This window comes from Vipera ursinii, assembly GCF_947247035.1.
Source record: "Vipera ursinii genome assembly, chromosome: 3".
NCBI lineage: Eukaryota > Metazoa > Chordata > Lepidosauria > Squamata > Viperidae > Vipera > Vipera ursinii.
Window position 1 is genome coordinate 139781484 of NC_139516.1, and position 25030 is coordinate 139806513.

Here is a 25030-nt window from a genome sequence, read left to right on the forward strand (position 1 = left end):
GCAAAGTATCCATTATATGAAAGTAAACAGCACATAACCACTGCATTCTTGGAAATTAAGTTACCAGCTGGAAGCCTCATAATGTTGTATAAGATCTTCTCAACCCCCATTTCCACATCGACTTTTACAAAGATTCTTTGGTCATTCCTAGAACTTGCTTTGATGTTGTTATGAGGATTCTTTTTAATTATCCTTTTACTGTTACGCATAAAAAGCACACATTACGTATCAGTGCAATACAATTATCAGTGTCATTTTCTTCTGAGGTAGAATGTGCCAAACGAAAAAGCATGAAAGCTCAGCGTGGGACAGAAATTGATCTGCAAAAGGGAGAGCCTAGCATGATGCTTTTGATTTTATTCTGTTTCTCTGTAATAAAGACCTCTCTTTAAGAGTTTCAGCAATAATAATAGACTAACCAAAACATAATATATTTAAAACTCATTAGTTTCAGTGGAATGCTTAAGCATGTGCATAACTCCATTAACATCAATGGGATTAATAGTATATAAGCACAGATGATTATAGCCATTAAAATGTAAAAATGTGCAGCCTGTACACTATATACTTCTGGTGTATTCTTAATGTGATTGCTTCCACTAGTCCTTTTTTAAAAATAATATCTTTATTAAATTTCAAAGTCAAACATTAAAATACAAACTAACATAAAAGGGAAAAGGAATAGCAAAACAAATTAAAAGTGACCAAAAATACCCACAACAAACACATTTGCAATAAAAATGACTTCCAACTTTCTTTTAGTCTGCAGATAACAGTTCAACAACCTCTCTCTAAATTTAACATGATAATACCTATATCTTAGAATACTAGTAATCAACTTTCTAAAATATCAACAGTCAGAAAATATTCTTCTCTTAAGTTTAATTTATTAATATAAAGGTAAATGTTCCCCCGCACATGTGTGCTAGTCGTTTCCAACTCTAGGGGCCGGTGCTCATCTCCGTAATAATAAATTAATATAATTTTAATTGTAAAATTAAAAATTAATATATTATTTATTTTATTTTATTAATAAATTGTCAGATGTGAACAACCATATATTTAACAACCATATATTTAAAAAAGCTACAGTATTTCTCTAATCTGATCCAGTCTAATCTAATCCTGAAATCCTGAAGCCAAAAGTTGATTTTTCTCCTAGACTTGTAAGAAATCTAAGTCTGCAAGTCGATTTCACCAACTTGGCTATCTCCATTCATTTCAAAATCTGCTCTTCGATTGTGGGTATATCTTTCCATCTTTGGCATAGAGCAACCTTGCTGACAATATAAAAACAAAGACCCATGCTTTCTTTCCAACTGCTTATCTGCCATCCCTAAAAGAAAATCTTCAGGTTTCAATTTTACATCTATTTTCAAATTTTTCCGAATGTTTCCAAAAATTTCTTAGCTTTCCTACATGTCCACCATAGATGTTAAAATGTTCTCTAAATGCTGGTCCTGGTAGAATAGTTATTTTATTGTGTTTAACCAGTGTGATGCATCAGAACTGTACCTGGCTTGCTTTTGAGCTGAAATTTACCAAGACCCGTGCCGTTATTTTTTTCATTAACAGAATGGGAAGAACTAGAGATTTTAAACTTTTAAATAACAGAGTGAAATACATCTCACAAACAAAGGCAAAGATACGTGTCCCAGGATAATGTTGCGGAATCCAATCTGGCTCGGTCACCAAGATCAGAGGTTTCGTCTTCCAAGCTTTTAAACTTGTGCGGGAGCCCGTCTTCAGGAAACTTCTCTCTGTCTCTAACTAGAGAGAAGTTCTTGGGCTCCCACACAAGTCTGAAAGTTCAGAAGACTAAACCTCTGGTCCCTCTGACCAACCCAGATTGGATCCCGAAACAGATCTCTCCAACACCATGTATGGATAAGCTTAGACAGTTCCATAGTATAGAAACAGCAATTAGAATGCTTTCTTTTAACAATATTGATAAGTATGAGGAATAGGTTCATTTCAGTAGCAGAGATTGCTTTATAATTTGTCTTCTATTTCTTCCTCTCTTTTCTCCAGCCACTGAGCTTTGAAACCAAGAAAAGTTACACTTTAAAAGTAGAAGGTGCCAATCCACACCTTGAAATGCGTTTCTTGAACCTAGGTCCATTTCGTGACTCTACAACTGTGCATATTAGTGTGGAAGATGTGGATGAGCCCCCAGTCTTTGAGCCTAGTTTTTATTTTGTGGAAGTGCCTGAAGATGTGGATATTGGGACCACCATACAAATGATAAATGCCAAGGACCCTGATGTGATCAACAATTCAATCAGGTTTTATTATTATCATTTTCTTAATCATTCTAATTGTCCATTATATGAACTCCTTGGCTTTTCTTGACTAATAGGAGATCACAATGCCAAATGAAATACAATACTGAATTGTATATTTTTCTATTGTTTGGGGCCAGTTTATTCAACAAAACCATCATCGTATTATTCGTTTAAATCTGAATCAACATTTATTAAGATTTGTGTCTCCATCTATACTATCATTGTAGTATAGACATCTTGGAACTTGTAGGCCACTATGGAATTTCAGAGTAGATTTTGTGTGGTGAAAACATAGTTTGTGCAATCAGTATTCTAGTTGATTGCATAGTTTGTGCAATTCATCTCTTGTTGACTCTTTGCAAGGCAAACCTAGTATGGGGCTCACCATGTTATGCCAAAGGATACATTCCTAAAAATGTGCAAAGAGTAAGAAATTAAACAATGGGAAATGGGAAAAGTAAGAAATTAGAAAAATTATTATTCCAATGTTAACAAATGGCTTTTGGAAATGTGTAACTAATCTTTCCTGAAAAAGGCAACATTTTCACAAATCAAACAACAAAGATATACGTTCTTCTTTGGCAGAGACATCATGTTGTTTTACAATAATATTTTGTAGCTGATAATGTTAAAGTGTTATATGGTGTTGATTAACAAAGAAGGTATTATATATAAGTTTAATAGAGAAGCCTTCTGTATACAATTGGATGCATGAACACTTTCATGCAATCCGGCATCCTTCCATAACAGGATCTTTGTTATGTGGATACCAACAGTAAGGTTGAACATGCAGTTGTCTACATGTCAACAAGAGAAGAGGTTTATCCAGAGTGATCATGTAGTACACCATATATTTCATAAGGCCTGAATAACTTCTTTGTGTGTTAAGATAATAAATTCCAGATCTAGAATATATTACTATAAAAACTCCACAAGATTCAGATATTTCACTCCTCTTTCTTTTTGGTATACTTTACTTAAAATATCAACTTTTAGAACAAAAAAAGGAGGTATGTTATGATTGTAGGAATTGTAGGGAGAGCATTTGTAAGAGAAGATAAAAACTGATCTTGAAGGATAGAGTAGATTTACATGAAAAAAGATGATTTGTCAACCCAGTCCCAAACCATTTAAGACAGTAAAAACAATAAACTGCATATTAAAACAAACACAATGAAAGTAGAAAATAGATGTTATGTGATCCCAGTAGATGGGATTCTACCTTTTAACAAATCAGTTGTCTATGTGTGTTTGTACAATTAGGTCTCAGTTAATGTGCTCATTGGTCACATTATTTCAATCCTGACTAATCAAAGTGATATTTCCATGGAAAACAGGATAATTGGTTCCAGTTCAATGGAAATAGACAATTAACATTTCTAAACATACATTTGTATATATTTATTAATAAAATACTATATGCCAGTGGGGAAAAAAAGATAAATCCATACCCAAACAGTACGAGCTACTTCCTGTATTCTGCTACAGTTCTTCAAAATAAGCCTCCTTTCTTTCAACCTTCCTTTCCTCCATTTTGCACAAACAATGATTTGCATCTAGAACCCGAATTGGAACTGCGCATGGGCTAGCCACAACTGTGCCTGTGCTAGCCTTACACTGTGAATTTTGGCTCTTATTAAATATGATCTGTTTATCAACTTAAAAATCACACTAAAATGAATATTACACTATTTGAACTTACACTACTCACAACCTAGCTTTATCTAAAAATATTCAAAAGGACAGGTACACCCTCTACAGATTTAGCACAAGATAGCACAACACTCCATAATCAAACCTGGAAGATGAACAATGTGTCCTTCTAATGGTCTATTGCTGTGGTGGCGAACCTAGGGCATGGGTGACACAGGTGGCATGCAGAGCCCTCTCTGTGGGCACGCACGCCGTCGGCCCAGTCCTAGGCCTTCAGCTGGGTTTTATAAAACCTTTTTGGTTTAGGCCTCCACCGCCATGTGCAAAAAAAAAGAGGTTCAATCAATCAATTTCATCAACTCACGGGGGGAAAAAGATCTCACAAAGTTGGAATTGATTGATTGAACTTTTTAGTCCCACCCAGTCTGCCATTACCACTGCAGCCACGCCCACCCAATGGGCCACACCCACCCAATGGGCCACAACCATTCAGCACCTGATGATACATAAGTGGGTTTTGGGTTGCAGTTTGGGCACTCGGTCTCTAAAAGGTTCGCCATCACTGGTTTATTGCAAAGTACTGAGCAAGAGATGGAGTAGAGGAGAAACTGTTAACATAACTTTGCAATAAGGTTAGAGCTATACTTCTTGTCTGGAATACCTTGCAAGGCTGACAACGATCTTGCAAGGCTGAAAATACATCTCTTTCCCCCCCCCCCCATCTTGCCTTGCCAAGAAACTAGGGAGGATCCTTTCTGTTCTGTCTCCTATTGTCCCTATTGTTCCTTCTCTGGACTAAGCTGCCTCTTGTCTCATCATTGCCTAATCTACTTCCCTTCCTTTTCTCTGCCAAGGTCATTCTCACATACCATTATACAAAGTCTGCTTGCAGATATCCTCTCTTCTTATCTATTTAGCACTCTGAACCTACTTTAAATGCTGATAGGTAAAACTATTGAGCTCCAGACAACCTGAAATAAATAGCAGCAGCCTGAGAGGCAACACCATAATATTTTATAGCGCTTCCTACCTTCAGAGTAAATGATCTACTTTGCAAAGTTTATACCAGTGTTTTTCAACCACTGTTCCGCGGCACACTAGTGTGCCGCGAGATGTTGCCTGGTGTGCCGTGGGAAGAATTGAAAAAACACTGACCTAGGAGACAGCGGTGAGAGGAGGAGGAGGAGGAGGAACAGCCACGGGCGGAGCGGCGCTGCAAGACTCTCTGGCGGGGAGCCTTGGCTAAGCTGACAGCCCTACTTTGCTGGAAGCAAAAGCCCGGGAAAAGAAGTGGGCTCGACCTCTCTAGGCACCAGGGCTCCACGGCAGCGTAGCTCTGCCCCCTTCTCTGGCTTCGGAGGGTCTCTTGCTGAAGAGAGAGAAGCTGGGGAGAGGCGACCGGCTCGCTTATCGGAAAAGGACGGATGGGCGGCCAGCCCGGCTCGCCTGAGCTGTCGCGTGGTTGGTTGCCTGCAATGTTCGAAAAAGCTCTTCTTCCCCAGCACGTGCCGCTTACTCCTTACTCCCCGCGCGGCTGAGGATGCGAGACTCCCGCCTGGTCGGCTGCCTGGCTCCACTTTCTTTGCTCGCCGCGACCCCTCGCCCCAGCCCGAAATAGAGGGATCTGACCGCTTCGCTCTTGGAGGCTTCGCTTGCGTCTGAAAAATTACATGGCTGATTTTTTTTTAACCTGTCCTTTTGATACGTTGCATAATAAAATGTCCTTTGGACCAAAGCAATTAAAAACCTTTGGGGTTTCCCCCCCCCCCTCTGGAGTGGAGTGCTTTTGATGGTAAAGGTGAGAAAGAAAGAAAAAAGGAAGGGAAAAAAGGGGGAAGGGGAAAAGGGAGGGAGAAAGAAAAAAATGGAGAATAGAAAAGAAAGAGAGAGAGAGAGGAAGGGAGGAAGGAAGGAAGGAAAAAAAGCAGGAAGAAAAATTAAAAAGAAATGCAAGTAGCTTCCAGTTTCCACAACAAGTAGAAAGCAAGAAATTGAGAGAGGGAGGGAAAGAAAGTGGGAGAGAGAAAGGCAGGAAAGAAAGGAAGGAAGATAGAAAGAAAGAAAGAAAGAGAAAAGAAAGAGAGAAAAAGAAAGAGAAAAGAAAGAAAGAAAGAAAAAGAAAGAAAGAAAGAAAGAAAGAAAGAAAGAAAGAAAGAAAGAAAGAAAGAAAGAAAGAAAGAAAGAAAGAAAGAAAGAAAGAAAGAAATGAAGGAGAAAAATGCAGAAAGAAAAATTAAAAAGAAATGCAAGTAGCTTCCAATTTCCACAACAAGTAGAAAGCAAGAAATTGAGAGAGGGAGGGAAAGAAAGTGGGAGAGAGAAAGGAAGGAAGGAAGATAAAGAAAGAAAAGAGAGGGAGGGAAGAGAGGGAAGGAAGGAACAAAGAAAAGAAGGGAAAAAAGAAAATACAGAAAGATAAATTAAAAAGAAATGAAAGCTTTCCTTTTCCTTCACAGCAAAAACAAACAAACAAAAGCCCCAAAATAAAATAAAATAAAATAAAGAGAAGAAGAAGAAGAAGAAGAAGAAGAAGAAGAAGAAGAAGAAGAAGAAGAAGAAGAAGAAGAAGAAGAAGAAGAAGAAGAAGAAGAAGAAGTAGTAGTAGTTGGAAGGGACCTTGGAGGTCATCTAATCCAACCCCTTGAGAACACAGGCCATCCTCGACTTACGACCATTCGTGTAGCGACCGTGGGGAGGTCCAACGGTGTGGAAAACGGTGGAGTGCCTCGTGATTTTTTTCATGAAAAAAGGTTAAAAAACACTGGTTTATACTATATAAAGTCAGGGAGTCAGCTCAACTTAAATTCCGTAATCCATTCATTTAAAAGCAATGGGGCCAAGATGGCTCATTCAGAACCACTTTTCACTGAGCTAGCCTTCCTTAAGGAATCTGGGGAAGAAATGATCCCATACACAAAATGTTACAAATTCCAAAAAAAAAAGTGTTTAGAAGACAAAGTGAGAAAAAGTTTCTTGGATGAATAGTCTCCTGAAATTACTTTGTCCCCAGCAGTGACAAGCTTTTCTTGATGACAGCCAGCTAAGCAAAGAATTAATTTGGAATTGTAAAAGTCCAGCCAAAGTTAAAACTTGTTTAGTTCATTGGCACCCAGTGGAATAAATGTAAGAAATGTACTCTCACATTAAACTTTGCCTGGATTGTGCTCTTATATCTCAAATGGTAAATTAACATTCCAGTCAAAAATTTGTGCTTGTTTCATATTATATCCTTTAACTCAGATAACACTTAAAATAAAAGATTCACAAATGTCTGTGAATTATTTTTAAAGGAACTGCATTTTACTGAAAATAAAATTTGAATGATACTGCACTGTGTTTTCAGTCATTATAAAAATCTTTTTATTTCTGAAATAGTAAAAGCTATATTTTTCCAGTTAAAAAGGGACATGATGCATTTAGAGAATTTCATCTAACCTTGTCTCCTTCTAAAGAGGCCACGATCATTTATTTTGAATATTCAACTTTATGAATGTTTATTCAGAAGTAAATTCAATTTTATTTAGTGGGGTTTGTTAGGCAAGGGCTATCCTTTAATATAGCTTTTTTATTTATTTTATTTCTATCTCATTTTTATTATTTTGATAAATAACTCAAGGCAATTAACATTAATACTCCTTCCTCCTCCTATTTTCCTTACTGCAACAAGCCTATGAGGTGAATAAGGCTGAGAGAAATTAACTAGCCCAAAATGACCCAGCTGGGTTTTGTGCCTAAAGGAGGACTAGTTTTGTGCCTAAGGGAGGACTAGTCTCATGGTTTCTAGCATGGTGCCTTAACCAGTATATCAAAATGGCTTTAAAAGCTGATGCCAGATGGTTTCTCTTGGGATTGACATGGCATGATATGGAATTTCTTGTATCAACGGTGATCAGGAGTTAAAATAATTTCTGACTCCTTGATTCTGTAATTGCTGTACATTCACTCTTTCCAGGAGTGTGCAACAGCTATTTTATATATCTTGATTCCAAAATATGCTCAGAGGAGTTGTTAGGGACCAGACTTCCACATTTTACCTTTTTAAGGGAACTTAAAATGACCAATTTTTGAGTCCACTGTAGAATTTGGTTTTAGTATCGGGAGATGCACTGATACTATTCAGGCACAACTGTATGATTTTTGAAACTGCAGCCCTCTCTTAACTGGAACTATGTCATACTGAAAATATTGGTGCTTAATTTGTAGAAACATTGTGGAATTGTATTACATGAATAAGATTTCACTTTTACTGCCCTGAGTAAATTCATGAATATTTAGAAGCAAGTCCCACTGTGATTGGTGTAGTTATTTCATTAGCATGTTTGTATATTGCACTAAATAATGTTTTTTTTCTGGCCTGGACACGCTATGAATATTAACTGCTTTTCGTTTTTCCAAAGGTCAATTACCAAACAAAGGAAGATATCTAGTTCTTCCTAATGTTACCAACTGCTAATTCTGTTCATCTTAATTGTTTTCCATTGTCCTAAACTTTTTTAAAAAAGAGCTATGCCTCTTATTCTTTCTCAAAGAAAGAAACTTCAATACATTTATATTTCTTAATTTAATACGGATGTTAATTTTTTTAACCTTTTCAAAATTTAATGACTAGAATTAAACACTCTCCTTGTGTTAGTGTAACAAGCAAAGAATTATACATGTCTTTCTTTGTTAAAAGAGGCAAAAAAACAGAATCCAAAGTGAACTAGCATTATTTCTTCTATTCCTACTGCACAAGTCAATGTGAAAAGATTTTTCAGGGATTGAGTGACTGAGCCAGTAAACTGCACATATAAATTAGCATCTGAACTGAATTACTGTTGAATCCACAGAGCTAAAAAAAATAGTGATGAAACTAACTTGCACCTCAATTTGTAATAGTAGGTTCTAACTAGTTTTTTTAAAAAAATGTGAACTTCTACAGATATTCTATTGATCGAAACAGCGATCCTGGACGCTTCTTTTACGTGGACATTGTAACAGGTGCTCTGATGACTGCAAGACCTCTTGATCGGGAGGACATTTCATGGCACAATATCAGTGTGCTAGGTGTGGAAACGAGTAAGGCTATCAAATTATCATTTATTTCATGTGTCTGTGTGTGTTTGTCTATTTCTGTATAGCAAGGATATATCACTGGAGGCTTTCAAGAAGAGACTGGACAGCCTTTTGTCTGAAATGGCTTGGATTCTCTTGCTTGAGTGGGGACTTGGACTAGATGACCTCCAAGGTCCCTTCCAACTCTATGTTCTAAGGTTGTACAGTTCTTTACCTGTCTGGACAGAAAACAAGTATGTTTGTGCTTGTAGTAGAAGAAAGAAAAGAAACGGGGAAAAATAGAATAATTTTTCTTTTGTATTTCTGTTGAGTGCTCCGATGTACATACTTTGACTTAAACATAACACAAACAAGTCTGAATAGCACTACATTTGTGCCATGTCTCTGGGATATAGCTTTGATCTTCTTCACAACTTTTGAGTAACACAGTCATCCTTGTCGGTTCCAGTATTAAAGTAGCAATTCTTCAATTTTGTTTCCACCCCCACCCCCCAATTCCTAACATTGTTCAAAGGCAACTTCAAGATATATGAATTTTTTTTAGTGTTTGTAACACATTATCCTAGAGAAAAGTCACTGGCAGTGATACAACTGGGAAAGTGTTAAACGCAGGCAGAAGAGGGATCAACAAAGGAGACATCACGTATTATACCAAGCATGGATGCATAATACTTCTATTCAGCAGTAATGAAGGCCAAGCTTCAGAGTGTATATGCCAACTCCTGTTCTCTTTCCTCTGGCTTCCCTAAAGCACAGTGAAAAGGTTAACCTGGGTCCCATCTGATCAGGATTTAAAACTAGCCTCTCGAATCCATCTTTTGATCATTCAACTTCAATTAAGAAGCCAGTGCATTTTTATATGCCCTGCAGTGAAAAACCCATGTGTGTATATGCAAATAATGAAATTAGAGTTTAATTTGTATACCCCTGGGGGCTCTATGAAGTTTGATTACTCAAATAGTTAATGTTCAAGGGAATTATGGTGTAAGGGAGGTTTTGAGGTTTTTTCTGAAATACAGTTCATATAAGATCTACCTTATACATACTCTCTCCAGGAATTATTAGTTGCAGAACAGGGGCTCTGAATATTATAGAGTTTATCAGAGTAGAAAAAAATATATCAAAAGAAGATTAGCTGATTCAGGGAATTGCTAAAAAGTTCAGCCTCTGATTGAAAAACTCTTTGAGAAAACAATTGTTTGTTGAAATCGTCCTACAAAATGCTTTAAATAAATAAACCATCAAACCTAATTTGGGACAGAAAAAGCTACTTGCTAGGATCTCAGCTACATTCCAAAACTTATTTCTGGTTCACCTCTGCTTTAGAATTAGAGCAATATTTCTGAAAACATTTTCCTTGTGAGTGGAACTGGCTATCGCACGAAATTAAAACAACTTACCCCGGGCTTAGTTCTCATTTTGCTATGCAGTGGAACTCATTGTCAAACATGATATCACTATGCTTTGAGTCTTACAACTGCTCCCAGCATAGAACTAGTGATTTAACAGCTGACACCATCCTCAGTGGACACAGAAAATGTCATCAAAATATGAGTGCCTTAGTTCCTTCTGATTTATTGCCCACTTAAACATCCCATGAGATACCATTATATTTTGAGAAGGCGAATTATGATATAGTCTTGTTACATCCCATGGTGAATATGGTGTAGGGAAAAAAATCTCACTGTTAAGATATTTATACAGTTAAAACTCTGTATTATCTTTTTGCTTACAAGGCTGGTGATAAGCTTCTGGCCAGGAAGGATTATGCTGAAGTATCCCATTTAGATATTAACACCTGCATGTGGAAAATATATATTACACTATTTTCATTTGTACAATTCCAGAGAAATGTTTAGACTATTGCGACATCAAATCAGTATCACAGATACTGTAGAAGTAATAGTTTTATAAATTTGCAGTTCTTCTAATTTATTATAATGATGATGATTGGTTGCATGGTCAGCTAGATTTTTAGACTTGGCTTTTTTATCCACCTCTTGAGTCCTTCCCAAGGACCTATTATTAATATAATTAATGTATTGGTCACCCAACTCCAGTTATTATTTTGTTTATATAGCTTTTCCAAATACTGTGTGCTGTCTTAAATACTGCATTCCAAAATGCACGTTTCTTTCTGCGTATTTCTGACTTGAAACTGATGAGCGTTAGGAATGGTTCATTCCAACTGATCTGTGTTATGTAAAATCTTTGTTGATAAATCCTACCACTTTGCTCCCATTGCGATTTGTGATAAATTTGTTTTGCAGCCCTGTGTGTATGACTACTACCACTAGCCCTGCACAGTCCTATTATCACAAGGGCAAATCACAAACTGCCCAACATATATCAAATTACATTAGTAATTATATTAGTTTTAGAATAAAAAAAATATTATTATTATTAATCTAAAAATATTTGAAATAGCCTAATTGCAGTTTAATCCCTGTTTAATAGTTAACAAAATTAAATTATGGGGCTTAACATAAGTCAGACAGACAGAGGGATGTTTAGCTATTTCACAATCCAAGAAGCAAATTTAATGCATAATTTACATTAAAAACATTTAAAAACTGACTAGTTTAACTGTATCTATATATCTAGCAAGTAAATATAGATAAAATTATAAGTTGAAGAGTATATGTCTTTTTGTTTATGTATTTAGATATCTCACTGACTAGATGATTCTGGGCGGTTTACAACTGAAAACATAAAACCAAAGAGATGGAATTAAAAACAGAGTTAAAAACAGAATTAAGAACAAGTTCAAAGGCAAGAAAGAGAGGAGGGCGCACCCTTAAGCACTAATCAATCCCAAGGTTGCATTGCTTTTCTTCATGGCAGTTGGCAGAACCAGGTCTTCAAACTTTTCTGGAATCTAGAAGAGTGGAGGCCATATTCACCTCCGGGAGCAACATGCTACATAGATCAGGGGCAATGACAGAGAAAGCTGTCTTAGACACCCCCAGTCAAAAGTCTTAACACAGATACTATCTGCTGTGTCTGGGAAGTGCATTCTCCAGAGATCTTTCATTCAATTCAGGATTAATTTATACTCAGGCAGAACACCTCTGATATTAATTCACTCTTATCTCCTTTCAGACAATCCTTCACAGGTTGGCAGTGTTTCAGTAACAATAAGAGTCCTGGATGTAAATGACAACGTACCAGAATTTCCCAGGTTCTATGAGGCATTTGTCTGTGAAAATGCAAAAGTTGGACAGGTGAGAAGCTAAAGCAGTGTTTTATATTTAAAAGTGGTACCATTATCTATGACCTCTATCCCCAATCTAACATGATCTAGATATAAACTGCATTCTCTAAAACTTCTGAAGTAGGTTTCAGAGGGCACAGTAGCTAGTAAGTGCAAGAAATGAGAATGCAGCTAAGTCTACTCATATGAGCACCAGTATGTTCCTTCCCATTACAATTTCAGTAGAATCTAATACGGTGTAATTTAGCATTTACAGTAATTTAATTATCTAATTTAAATATTAAATCAAATCCACTGCAATATTTAAAAGAGCAGCAAAGCAGTAGTAGAATTGATTTCTTGTATCCTCCAAACTCTAGCAAAGGAAACAGAAATGTTAAAATATATATTTTATAGCTATAATATATTTATTTATTTATTCATTTAATTAACTACATTTTTATACCGCCCTATTCCCGAAGGACTCAGGGCGGTTTACAGGGCAACATAAAATACAATATAAAAATAGTATAAAATTAAAATAGATTAAATTAATTAAGCCCAACAATTAAAACAATATTAAAAGCTAAAACCCCTTCAGTCCAGGCCTGATAGATAAAAAAAACCAGGTTTTCAGGTCCTGGCGAAATGAATGCAGATTGGGGGAGGTCCAAAGGAAAACGTATCTGAATAAAACATATGCAATAGATATATGTAAAAGTAACTCTGCCTTTAAATAGATTTGCATTTTGTTCAAAAGAAAGCATATTGATCAGTCTTTCCATTGTGTCAATTAAGAGACATCTCTAATGGTTGAGTAGACAAATTTCGATAGAGGATTTTAAACCCAGGGCAGCAGTTTCTCTCCAATAGTACATTATCTTCAAGCTGCAGACTAAACATGATAGATGTTGCACTCATTATGGAGTCTGGATCCTTGCTAACCACCTGACCCCTAGCCCAATGTTGGTTTTGTGGTCCTAGTTGTCCTAGGGTTTTGTCCTATTTTGGGAAATGGGGGAGTTGGTAGGAGTTAAGTGGTCTTTTCCCTTGTTTTTAGTGCTTTTTATTATGAACCACCCGGAATCATTTGCTCTCAGGTGTTATCTAGAGTAATAAAATAAATGAATAAACAATTCTAAAGTTTTTCATGTAGATATGTGACATATAAAGGTAGAAGTAATACACATTATTAATATTATAATTAAATATTGTAAATATTATTTTCCATAAATTCATGGGGTTTTTAAGTTATCTATTTATATCAATTTGATAATGCCAGCAAGATAATTCTATGCACAAAGATGAAATTCCCACAATGGAGGAATGAACTGTAAACATGTCAGAACTAGCAGAAATGACAATACTGACATTTTGATCAGGAGGAAAACAATAAGTACTTTTTTACAAGACTGGAACCTTTTCGTGGACTATTACTAAAAGAACAAAAAATGAACTGATTTATGGATTTAATGATTGAAACAGATCAGAAATAGATAAGGTGTCAGAATCCATTTATATCACATTCATAAATGTATGTTTAAAACATTATTCCCCCCCCCCATGGATTCTGCCATCTCCTGAGGAAGGAGGAGCACATGTGGATTCAGCCTGCCTTAGTTTATTTCAAAGACCAAGGGAAACCTTTTGAACTGGGGGAACAAAAGGGAGGGTTAGAGAAGAAGGCATCTGGCCTGTGTCTCCATTTGAAACTGTAGAAGGCAATAACCATAAAGAAGGCAATAACCATAAAGATTCAAAGTTCCTTTTTTCCCATGAAAGGGATGACACGAAGTAAAATGATGGGGGACTGACCAAATGGGATTGAGGGAAGGGGGGTTGAACCGGGAACTCTTTATAAAGTTTCAATTTGTAAAACAATACCAAGTCCTGTCTTGTATTTCCACAACCAAGCATGTCCTAGTAAAAATTCCTTTTGGACTAGAACTGACTCCAAGAGTTTTTGTTTTCCTAAGACGTGGATTGGGGTGGGTCCTGACATAAGGGTTTAAAGGAATTGGTGGAAGACTTAAGAGGGTGGAGAAATGAAAGGCTTGTTAATATCTATTGAAGAGAAGTTGCTTTTTTCTTTTCTCACAATTCTTTTTTTATCTTTTTTGTCTTTCCACTTTATGTAAAATACTTTTTATGTATTGTAATATATACATCAAAATATAAAAATATGTATTTATATACGCGGTGGCTCAGTGGGTTAGGACGCTGAGCTTGTCGATCAGAAGGTCGGCAGTTTGGCGGGTCGAATCCCGAGTGCCGCATAACAGAGTGAGCGCCTGTTACTCGTCCCAGCTTCTGCCAACCTAGCAGTTCGAAAGCACGTAAAAATGCAAGTAGAAAAATAGGGACCACTACGGTGGGAAGGTAACAGCGTTCCATGCGCCTTTGGCGTCTAGTCATGCCGGCCACATGACCACCGAGATGTCCTCGGACAAGCGCTGGCTCTTCAGCTTTGAAACGGAGATGAGCACCGGCCCCTAGAGTTGGAAATGACTAGCACTCATGTGCGGGGGAACATTTACCTTTACCTTTACCTTTAAAATATTTAAATCAATAAATGAGCCTATATTCGATGCATTTTCAATATCTTAGGAATAATTATTCGAATACAATTACAAGACTACATACAACAAACAAAACCCCTTTTTAAAAAATGTCCACCGTAGGTCTAATTTGAAGTATAGTGAGAAGTACAGCAAGCTTATAATGGTTGCTGCAATACATTTGTGTGTCTCCCAAAATAGATTTCAGTAGAGACACTTAAAAGTGTATTTTGTGTATATGATCAAAATTGAATTTTACGTGAAATTACTTGAGACTTGGAATCAATCTATTGAAATCAATGGATCCCAAATAATTGATGTCTCATTTTTTATGTCTTCTCTTAGTATAATTAAATAGGCATTCAACCTATCATATTGTGGCTTATTAGTCAAGAATCGATTTTCGTTGGCCTTAATGCTATCTTCTCTAACTGGAAGCTTCTACCCAAGGTATAGAGACAGAGAGGGGGACATATTTAAAAGATTTGTATGATCCGCCCATCTTATTTGTTACAAGTTTGAGAGGCTCACAAAACAGTAATAAAAACCCAAAGAGCAAATCACCACTTGGAGCTAATCACATGCCATATTCCTGGAAGCCTTGACCAACCATGAGGGGCATGAATCCAAAACACACGTGGCAGAGCTCACAGCAGCAAGGACCGGTCCATTTCCTCAGATTCAACAGTTCAAACTCTTCCCAGATGTTTTGGTCACTCCCAATGTGTTGCTTCATGTTTTAGGGCTCCTCAATAAACCCAAGATGCTCTATGAGGTCTGCAACCAGAGGGAATCCCTGCAGGCACATTCCAGTCCAGGATCCTTTATCACCTGCTTGTTTAAAGTTGCAACCAGAGTGTCCACTGAACCACATCACATGGGGCCATCTTGCCAATTGAATAGGATATCTATAGTATATAATATAGCAGGGTGACAATATAATAATGTAGAGTATGTAGTATAGTGTAACATAATGTAGTGTAGAAAAGTGTAATATATAATAAATTCTCTTTTCTAGCTTTGCTAGTTGATTTTCCTGCACAGATTATCTGTATATTAAACCATGTGCTCTTTCACTGAGATATGGACCATACAATTTTGTCCTTCTCACATGGAACAAAACAACTCCTGAGGAGATTATTATTTTTTCCTTACCATTGATCCCTGCAATATTTTGATTGCCCTCACAGCTCTCTGCTTCCTCTACAACAAGCTATTATTCAAAAGCTACATTTCTTTTGCTTTCAGCTTAATTCTTAAAAGGGATTATCTCCAGCAGAATTGTCGTTGATCAAATATTTTGTTCTTCTGTCCTACAGCTGATCCAGACAGTAAGTGCAGTAGACCAAGACGACCCACAAGAGGGGCAGCACTTTTACTACAGCTTGGCTCCCGAGACAGCAAATAACCCCAATTTTACTCTAAGGGACAATCAAGGTAATTGAACTAGACATCAATTTGTTTGGCTAATTAATATCTTCTGAAGTAGGCTGAATTGCCGAAGCTCTGTTTAAAACTGCTTCATGAGCCAGCCATTGCAAATAACCACAAGTGACACCTGCTGCTTAAGAGCAGCCATGAAATCAATGTATCATTTTGTTTTTAGGAAAGTTACAAAGAATTTGCCTCATATTTCTCAGTGCAGCGATTATAGCCTTTTATTTTGAGGAGGCTGTGCAAATCCAAATCTCTTTATCATATAATAAATCAGTGGGGGAGACAGAGGGGAAGAGATGACAAAATAAATATTATTTTTTTTCTTAATCCTGAGCTTCCCCTGGATTTCCCCAGAACACAGAAAAGGTCATTGCCTATTATTTTGGATTTATTTCCTTTGAGTGGAGTACAGATCCAAAGCAGAAAAGGCACTTCAAAGAAGATGTGGGGAAATTTCCTGCATCTGGTGACACCTCTTCCTTCACGAAGACTTTTTTTTTCCTCTTGGCTTGCAAGGCAATTCTGTAGTCCCAGGAAAATATGCATCTGAATTTAAGAGGTGCAGATAGAGCGCAACCAGGCCATTATAAAACTTGTCAACACCTCCTTAATATCTCCTTAACTCAACTTCTATTTTTCTGGGACTACACAGATGCTGCATGAGCCAAGACAAAGTTTTCTCTTCTTTTAGAGAAGTCAACAGGTGTAACAAATATACTCGTGTCCCTTTTAAAAGTACCTTTTCACTTCCTTTCCACTGCTTTCCCTTTCTTCTGGAACTCCAGTTTTCCCCCCTTCAAATAGCAAATTTGTTGGCTCCTCAGTATGATGAAGTTCCTTTTGCCCGGTTGTAGTTTCTGCTTTAATATTTTTTTTTCAAAAAATACATTACACAAACCAAGAGTTTTTCCTGAGTCTGGTGACACCTCCCTCTGTTGAGTGGATGATGCTCTTTTCATTCAATAAAACAGTTGGGGAAACGAAAGAGCTATTAAGTAGGAAATGATATAAAAATAAGCAGCACTATTGCATCACCTAATGGTGAACATTATTTCAACAGCTGTAGAAACAAGGAAAAAGTAAGCTTTACAAAAAATAGTTCCTTGAAAATGCAGTACTGATTGCTTTGGAAGACCTTACTCACAAAATCAGTTTCTCACACAGCTCCATGCTCTGAAAGTTGAGTTGGCATATTGTTTCAATTTTAAAAAAAGCTTAGCTTTATAAAATAGACTGACCAATCTGCTGTTGATTTAAGGCATTAGGAATTTCTAACATTTTCACAACTGGCCTGACCATGTGGTCAGGCAGTTATTATTCTGTTGTGTACTCAGGAAGCTGCACGCACGCCCGCTCAGTTAAGCCTGGAAAAGGTTTGGTAAAGGACATTGTCAGGCTCCAAAAACAAACAGAGAAACATTGTGATTCTTCCAAACAGATTTCTTTATTGTTCTTCACTTAAAGGCAAAATCTGGCCAAAAATAAAGCATGCTACCGCCTCCACAAAGCACATACTTTGGGGACTATTAGGGAACTGCCTTCACTTCTTTTCTCTCATACAAATTATCTGAACTGAGTTGTCTCTTGCTCCTCTGGAATGCACTCCCTCCCACCTAAGAATTCATGCATCCTGAGATGCAATTCCATCACAATATATTCCCATGTGCCCCCACAATTAGAGGTTCACATCTAGCTAACTTGGACTTATCTAGCACTTTTTTTCTGCACACTTATCTATTGGTCCTCAACAGCCTTCCCCAAAATGGTGCAAATCAATGTCAGATAAAAATGACGTATTTTACCAGTTATAATTATCTTTAAATGGCAAAACTGGAAATTTTAGAAGTATAATTTCAAGAAGGGTAGTGCCTTCTCACATCAGCAGTCTACAGCAATGAAGTGCCTAGAATTACAATATCGTGTCAAGATTTACACGATATTGCCTTGCTTGTGACATACTTGTGATTCTTATTTTCTTTCCTTAAACTTACATCATTGATGAGCTTAAAAGAAGTCATCCTTAAAAGATTTGTGATGTAGGTTTGTTTAATGCTTGGGGCATTCTGAACAACATTCAGGTATAAGACAGGGAGAAAGAAAGAAAAATCCTCTCTCTTTTGCCTCTCTATTTCAACATCTTCATTAGGAATGACAAGAGGGGTTGTTGTCAAAAAGCAGTTTTCAGGCACAGCTAAAGTTTTCACAGCTAAAGTTGAATTATGAACCTAAAACCTTCAAAATGATTTCACTTGTAAGAAAAGAGCACAGGATATTTAAACTGAAATTCTGAAATTTAATGCACTGTGGTGTCTTAGGTACCTCTATTTCATTCATAATTTTGTCTCCTTTCTTTACTTCTCTTGTTTTTTCTTTCCTTTTTCAGTGTTCCCTATCTTTTAATTGGCTCTTTTCATTCAATTTTCTTACATGCAACTAAGCTCATTGTCTGAAATACAGGTGAAATAATATATCTAAGGTCACTGCAAAGTGACTAGTGACTAGTGAGGAGGCCATATAAAATGAGCAAATAAATAAATGTTTCACTAACAATAAGCCTGCCTTGGACCCAGCTGTATTGAACAACTTTCGTCCAGTCTCCAACCTTCGCTTTCTTGCGAAGGTTGTTGAGAGTGTGGTGGCGCATCAGCTCCCTCTGGTCCTGGATGAAGCGGATTATTTGGACCCCTACCAATCGGGTTTCAGGCCCGGGTACAGCACGGAGACGGCATTGGTCGCTCTGGTGAATGATCTCTGGAGGGCTCAGGACAGGGGATATTCCTCTGTCCTAGTCCTATTAGACCTCTCGGCGGCTTTCGACACCATCAACCATGGTATCTTGCTGCGGCGTCTCAGGGGATTGGGAGTGGGAGGCACAGTTCTTCGGTGGTTCTCCTCCTATCTCCTGGGACGTTCGCAGTCGGTGTTGGCAGGGGGGCAGAGATCGGCCCCTAGGTCTCTCGTTTGTGGAGTTCCTCAGGGGTCGGTTCTCTCGCCTCTCCTGTTCAACATCTATATGAAACCGCTGGGTGAGATCATTCGTGGTTTTGGAGTTGGGTATCATCAATATGCCGATGATACCCAACTTTTCTTTTCGACCCCAAACCACCCCAGTGATGCCCTCGCTGTGATGTCCCGTTGCCTGGAGGCGGTTCGGGTCTGGATGGGGAGGAACAGACTTCAACTGAACCCTGACAAGACTGAGTGTCTGTGCATTCCGGCATCCCGGGACATTCAAAATGTTCCATCTCTTTCTATGGGGGGTGAGCTCTTACCCCCCCGTGGATAGGGCTCGCAACTTGGGAGTCCTCCTAGATTCACGGCTTACCCTGGAAGATCATGTAGTGGCCGTGACTAGGGGGGCTTTCGCCCAGGTTCGCCTGGTGTGCCAGTTGCGGCCCTATCTGGACCGGGATGCCCTGTGCACGGTCACTCATGCGCTCGTGACCTCTCGCCTTGACTACTGTAATGCTCTCTACATGGGGCTTCCCTTGAAGACCACTCGGAGGCTCCAACTGGTACAGAATGCGGCCGCGAGAGTTGTCTTGGGAGTTTCCCGGTACTCCCATGTTACACCTTTGCTCCGCGAGCTGCATTGGTTGCCAGTTGTCTTCCGGGTGAGGTTCAAGGTCTTGGTTATGATCTTTAAGTCCCTACATGGCATGGGTCCGGGTTACCTCGGGGACCACCTGCTGCCGGCTTCAACTCCCCTCCGCCCCGTGCGTTCCCACAGAGAGGGCCTCCTCAGGGTGCCTCCGGTCAGGGAATGCCGACTGGCGGCCCCCAGGGGGAGAGCCTTCTCTGTGGGTGCCCCGGCTTTGTGGAACCAACTGCCGGTGGAGCTCCGGATGGCATCAGACCTCCGAACTTTCCGTCGTGGCCTGAAGACCCATTTATTTGAATTAGCCGGTCTGGCCTGACGGGGGAGCTGGGTTTTAAATTGTTGTTTTAGAATTACATTATTGTTTTTAATTGGGCACTGATTTAATCTTTGTTTTAACTTTTGTATTGTATTGTATTGTTATTTATATGCCCTGTGAACCGCCCTGAGTCCCTAGGGAGAAGGGCGGTATACAAATTAAATAAAACGTAAACGTAAACGTAATAATAGCATCCATAGCATGGATATGAACATGCCAGCCTCCAAAGACAGAGAAACACTTGTCCCTGAAAGTCTAAAGTAATTCACAAACAATTGCATATTCAAAAGTAGTTACGTTGCAGCTGTAGATCCAGGTAAACACAACACTGTAAGTTTATAAAATTAATCCAAAAATCAGTTTTGTAATATGTATATTTTATATTTTCGCATTGTGAATAAGTCTTTCTTTTCTTTCTTTTCTTTCTTTTCTTTCTTTCTTTCTTTCTTTCTTTCTTTCTTTCTTTCTTTCTTTCTTTCTTTCTTTCTTTCTTTCTTCCTTCCTTCCTTCCTTCCTTCCTTCCTTCCTTCCTTCCTTCCTTTCTTTCTTTCTTTCTTTCTTTCTTTCTTTCTTTCTTTCTTTCTTTCTTTCTTTCTTTCTTTCTTTTTAGACAACACAGCTTGGATTTTAACCAAGAGATCAGGCTTTCGGCAACATGAGCAGAACACCTTTTATCTTCCCATCCTAATAGCTGATAATGGACGTCCTGTGCTAAGCAGTACTGGAACAGTAACCATTCACGTTTGCAGCTGTGATGAAAAAGGTCTTGTGATGTCCTGTAATGCAGAGGCCTACGTACTCCCTGTCAGCCTGAGCAGAGGCGCTCTGATTGCCATTCTAGCTTGCATTTTTGTTTTGCTCGGTATGTCTACATACCATCTCATTTAACAAATCTAACGTTCTTCAGGCAAAATAAGGGAGGGGGCAATATTCATTGAAATGTAATAGTAACCACTACAGATGGTCCTTGATTTACAACCGCAACAGAGCCCCAAATTTCTGTGGCTAAGTGAAACATTTGCTAAGTGAGTTTTATCCCATTTTACAAATTTCTTGCCACAGTCGTTAAGTGAATCGCTGCAGTTGTTAACTTAGTAATACAGTTACTGAATCTGACTTCCCCATTGATTTTGCTCGTCAGAAGGTCGCAAAAGGTGACCACGTGAGCCCAGGACACTGTAACCATCATAAATATGAGACAGTTGCCAGGTACCTGAATTTTGATGATGTGATCATGGGGAAGCTGCAGTGGTCCTAAGTGTTAAAAAACAGCCATAAGTCACTTTTTTTTCAGTGGTGTTGTAACTTTGAATGGTGACTAAACAAATTGTTGTAAGTCGAGGACTACTTCTATAGTGGTAGCAATTTTGATGGCAAAAAGTAGGTCTCTTTAATTACCATTACATATAAAATATTACTTGCTGATTGATCTTGAGTGAAGGAAAAAATTGCTCTCTTAAGTGCTTCTATTTTGTTCATTACCTTTAGTTCTGGTGCTACTGATCTTATCCATGAAAAGACACCGGAAGCAGCCTTACATGCTTGATGAGGAAGAGAATATCCATGAGAACATTGTCCGATATGATGATGAAGGCGGTGGGGAAGAAGATACGGAAGCTTTTGACATTTCTGCCCTGTGGAACCCCAGAGAGGCCCAGGCATTCATGAAGAACCGACAGGACATGATGCCAGAAATTGAAAGCCTCTCAAGATATGTTCCTCAGGCCTGCACGATGGACAGCAGTGTTCACAGCTATGTATTGGCCAAACTCTATGAAGCAGACATGGACCTCTGGGCACCTCCCTTTGATTCCCTCCAGACCTACATGTTTGAGGGCAATGGCTCAGTGGCCGAATCGCTCAGTTCCTTACAGTCTGTAACTACGGACTCAGAACAGAGCTATGACTATCTGACAGACTGGGGACCACGCTTTAGGAAGCTGGCGGAAATGTATGGCGCCACAGAGGGGAGTGGGACTCTTTGGTAACAAAAAGGGTCAAGTACTTGATATTCAAATGCCGCCATCTACTCGTCTGATATCAGACATTGGTGGGATGGCCTCCTACAATTAGCAATATGATGCTTGAGGGAGAATGCAGAAGAATTTGAATAAATCAAAGCACTCTCTCTGGATCAGCTTTATGAAATTACTTTCAGCTACATTTGTGAAACAATGATAAACAGGCGAGAAAGACAGGTGGGAAGATTTTTTAAAAATTTTCTTTCAAAGACTTATATATGAACATTTGGTTCGGGATTAGAATGACTGATTTAAGACACAAGAACGCACTCACATACATGGACCACCTATTAACTTTTTTACATCTGCGTGTAAAAATCTATACATTTCAATTCACATGGAATAGTGAGGAGAAAACCATCTCCAGTAGATGATTTCTTCCTCTTTGTTTATAAAAGAAAGATTTGTCAGAAAATACAGGAAGACATCGATAAAACAGATTTTTTTTTTTACCAGCAAGTCCTAATGAAGAGGCTAAACAGCAAAAGACTTGAGTGAAGCGGAAGGGAGAACAACTGACCCACGTGTCCTAGGCATTATTACTAATATCAAATTAATGTATGCGGAGTCTCTCTCCTCAGCTTTTAAAAAAACTACGATTCAAAATCAAATCATAAAAACAATGCCTCCTTTCTGCACTGTAGATACTTCTTCCACTTGCCAAATGCAAGAATCAGATGTTACCAGTAAAAGCCAAAAAAAAAGTTTTAATTTCATATCTACATGATGTTAGAGGGCCTTTCCCAAACTAGTCAAGATCAAACAGAGGGAAGTTTACACTGTAGGTGACCTACTTGAACAAATGCAGTATTATAGAGGAATAAAAGGATGTAATAAATATTCCATATATACGTTTTGTATATTTGTTAATAATTTTGGTAATAAATATCATGTACTGGATGCAGTACCTTAGAACTCTTTTAATAAAATTTAAATTGAAGGAAAAAGAATCCGCAAATGATCTTTTGTCTGTTATAGCTAAAGAACCTCTTGACTGAAGCCATTTCAATCCCTGTTCCATGTTTGTTTCTAACTTGATTCTTCCCATACATATAGTGTAGGACAAATTACTTCCAAAATTCCTATCCCTATTGCTACTTTGGCATACTGGAAACTGCAATCTCAACACTACACAAGGTCACCCATGGTCTTAATATTCTGCTTCCTTCAATTTCTAAACCAGCATATATAGAGACAGACATAGATAGAGATAGATAGATAGATAGATAGATAAATAGATAGATAGATAAATAGATAGATAGATAGATGATAGATAGATAGATAGATAGATAGATAGATAGATAGATAGATAGATAGATGATAGATAGATAGATAGATAGATGATAGATAGATGGCTTTTTTTCTCATAGAACTCTCAGAACGGAGTTCCGGCACCTTTTTTGGATGGAACCTTGTAGGGTAGGGCAAGGCGGGTTGTATGACATGTGTGAGTTCCGGCACCTTTTTCTCTTACAAAAAAAGCACTGGATAGATAACATTCCATGAGTTTTTATTAATAGAAATTTATACCTGAGGTAGACCTTTCATGCCTCCTACTTCCATTACATCCTATTTTGGAGTGAATTATGTGAAGACCAAGTTTAGTAGAGAAGGCTCTAATGCTACAAAATTTGAAAAAAATTGAGTAGAAGAGGATGAGCAGCAATAAGGTGTATACGTTTAGTGATGAGTACCTCATTGGAAATCGTGAAAGATTTGCATAGAGGAAATCTGTGTGATTTCAAAGAGTTGAAAATGACTTGATGAGACATTATCAATTCCATGCTGCTTTGAATTATTGTCATGTAAGGAAGACATTCAATTTCTAAGGCAGCGGTCTCCAATCTTTCTGGCTGTGCAGACTAGCTGGGGGTGGAGAGGGGATGGTTCCATGCAAGAGTGGGAGAGCTCATGTGTGCTTACACAACTCCGTTTGCACAAGCAGCAGGCATGCATGCATGCCGCTTAGACAAATGGAGTACATGTAAGTGAAGTTGTGTGCATGTGCACGCTCGCCGACCGCTTCCACGGGCCAGTTCTGAATGGACCGTGGTCCATTAGTGGGCCACAGCCTGGGGGTTGGGGTCACATGCTCTAAGGCAATTCATTTCAACTGGATCAGGGGTCTCAAACTGTGGGTCACAATCCAGTAGGGAAACAGGAGCAACTTAAAAGTAAGTTGCAAAATTTAATTAAAGCTGTTCAGAGAATCCCTTCATAATTCACTCCAATCTCTGCTCCTTTGCTTGATGTACCCAAATCACAGTGGATTTGCATGGCCAAAATAGGAGTGAGTTTTGACAATGCTCTGACTTTACCTGCACAAGCCTGGAATTCAACAAAAATATTTCCCTATCAAAAGTATTCATTTTTGTGCTTTGGTAAACCTCAAAGTTTATTATCTGAATATGATACCTGATGTTTTGTACAAAAAAACAGGTAAAACTGATTTATTTCATTTTCACCAGTAATATTCTATATGCTTACCAATTAAGAAGCCTTATTTTAAAAACGAGGTGATGCTCCAAGTAGCATCAGCCCATAATTCAGCAGATGTTTTAAAAAGTTTCATTTGAATGATTTGTATGTCAAAGACAGGGAGAGACAGTATATTTAAAATAGACTATATAACGGGTAGGGAATGATTGTCCCTTTATGACTTGTGGATTTTTCACTCCCAGAATTGAATCTGGCTCAGGAATTCTGGGAGTTTAAGTCCACAAGTCATAAAGGGGGCCAGCGTTCCCTATCTCTGCTATATGTCCACCTGTGTTAAATTTTCATCCGCTGCCCAATGTTATTATTATTATTTATATGTTTGGTACTGTAATTAAAAAAATAACAGCAAAGCAAGCAAAGAGACACAATGGAGCATTCCATTTTTATGGACTACAGGTGGTCCTGGACTTAC

General features: G+C 38.1%; 1 protein-coding gene across 1 annotated transcript in view; it reads left to right on the forward strand.

Moving 5' to 3' along the window:
* Positions 1-22086, forward strand: part of CDH20 (cadherin 20) — a gene marked incomplete at its 3' end in the record, with an annotated part of 47266 nt that extends 25180 nt beyond the window's left edge. Inside the window, exons 6-11 of the mRNA XM_083358983.1 lie at positions 2032-2285; positions 8860-8996; positions 12096-12217; positions 16064-16181; positions 20709-20960; positions 21587-22086. Coding sequence (XP_083215109.1) covers positions 2032-2285; positions 8860-8996; positions 12096-12217; positions 16064-16181; positions 20709-20960; positions 21587-22086 — 1383 coding nt within the window. The remainder of the gene's footprint in view (positions 1-2031; positions 2286-8859; positions 8997-12095; positions 12218-16063; positions 16182-20708; positions 20961-21586) is intronic.
* Positions 22087-25030: the final 2944 nt, after the last annotated feature.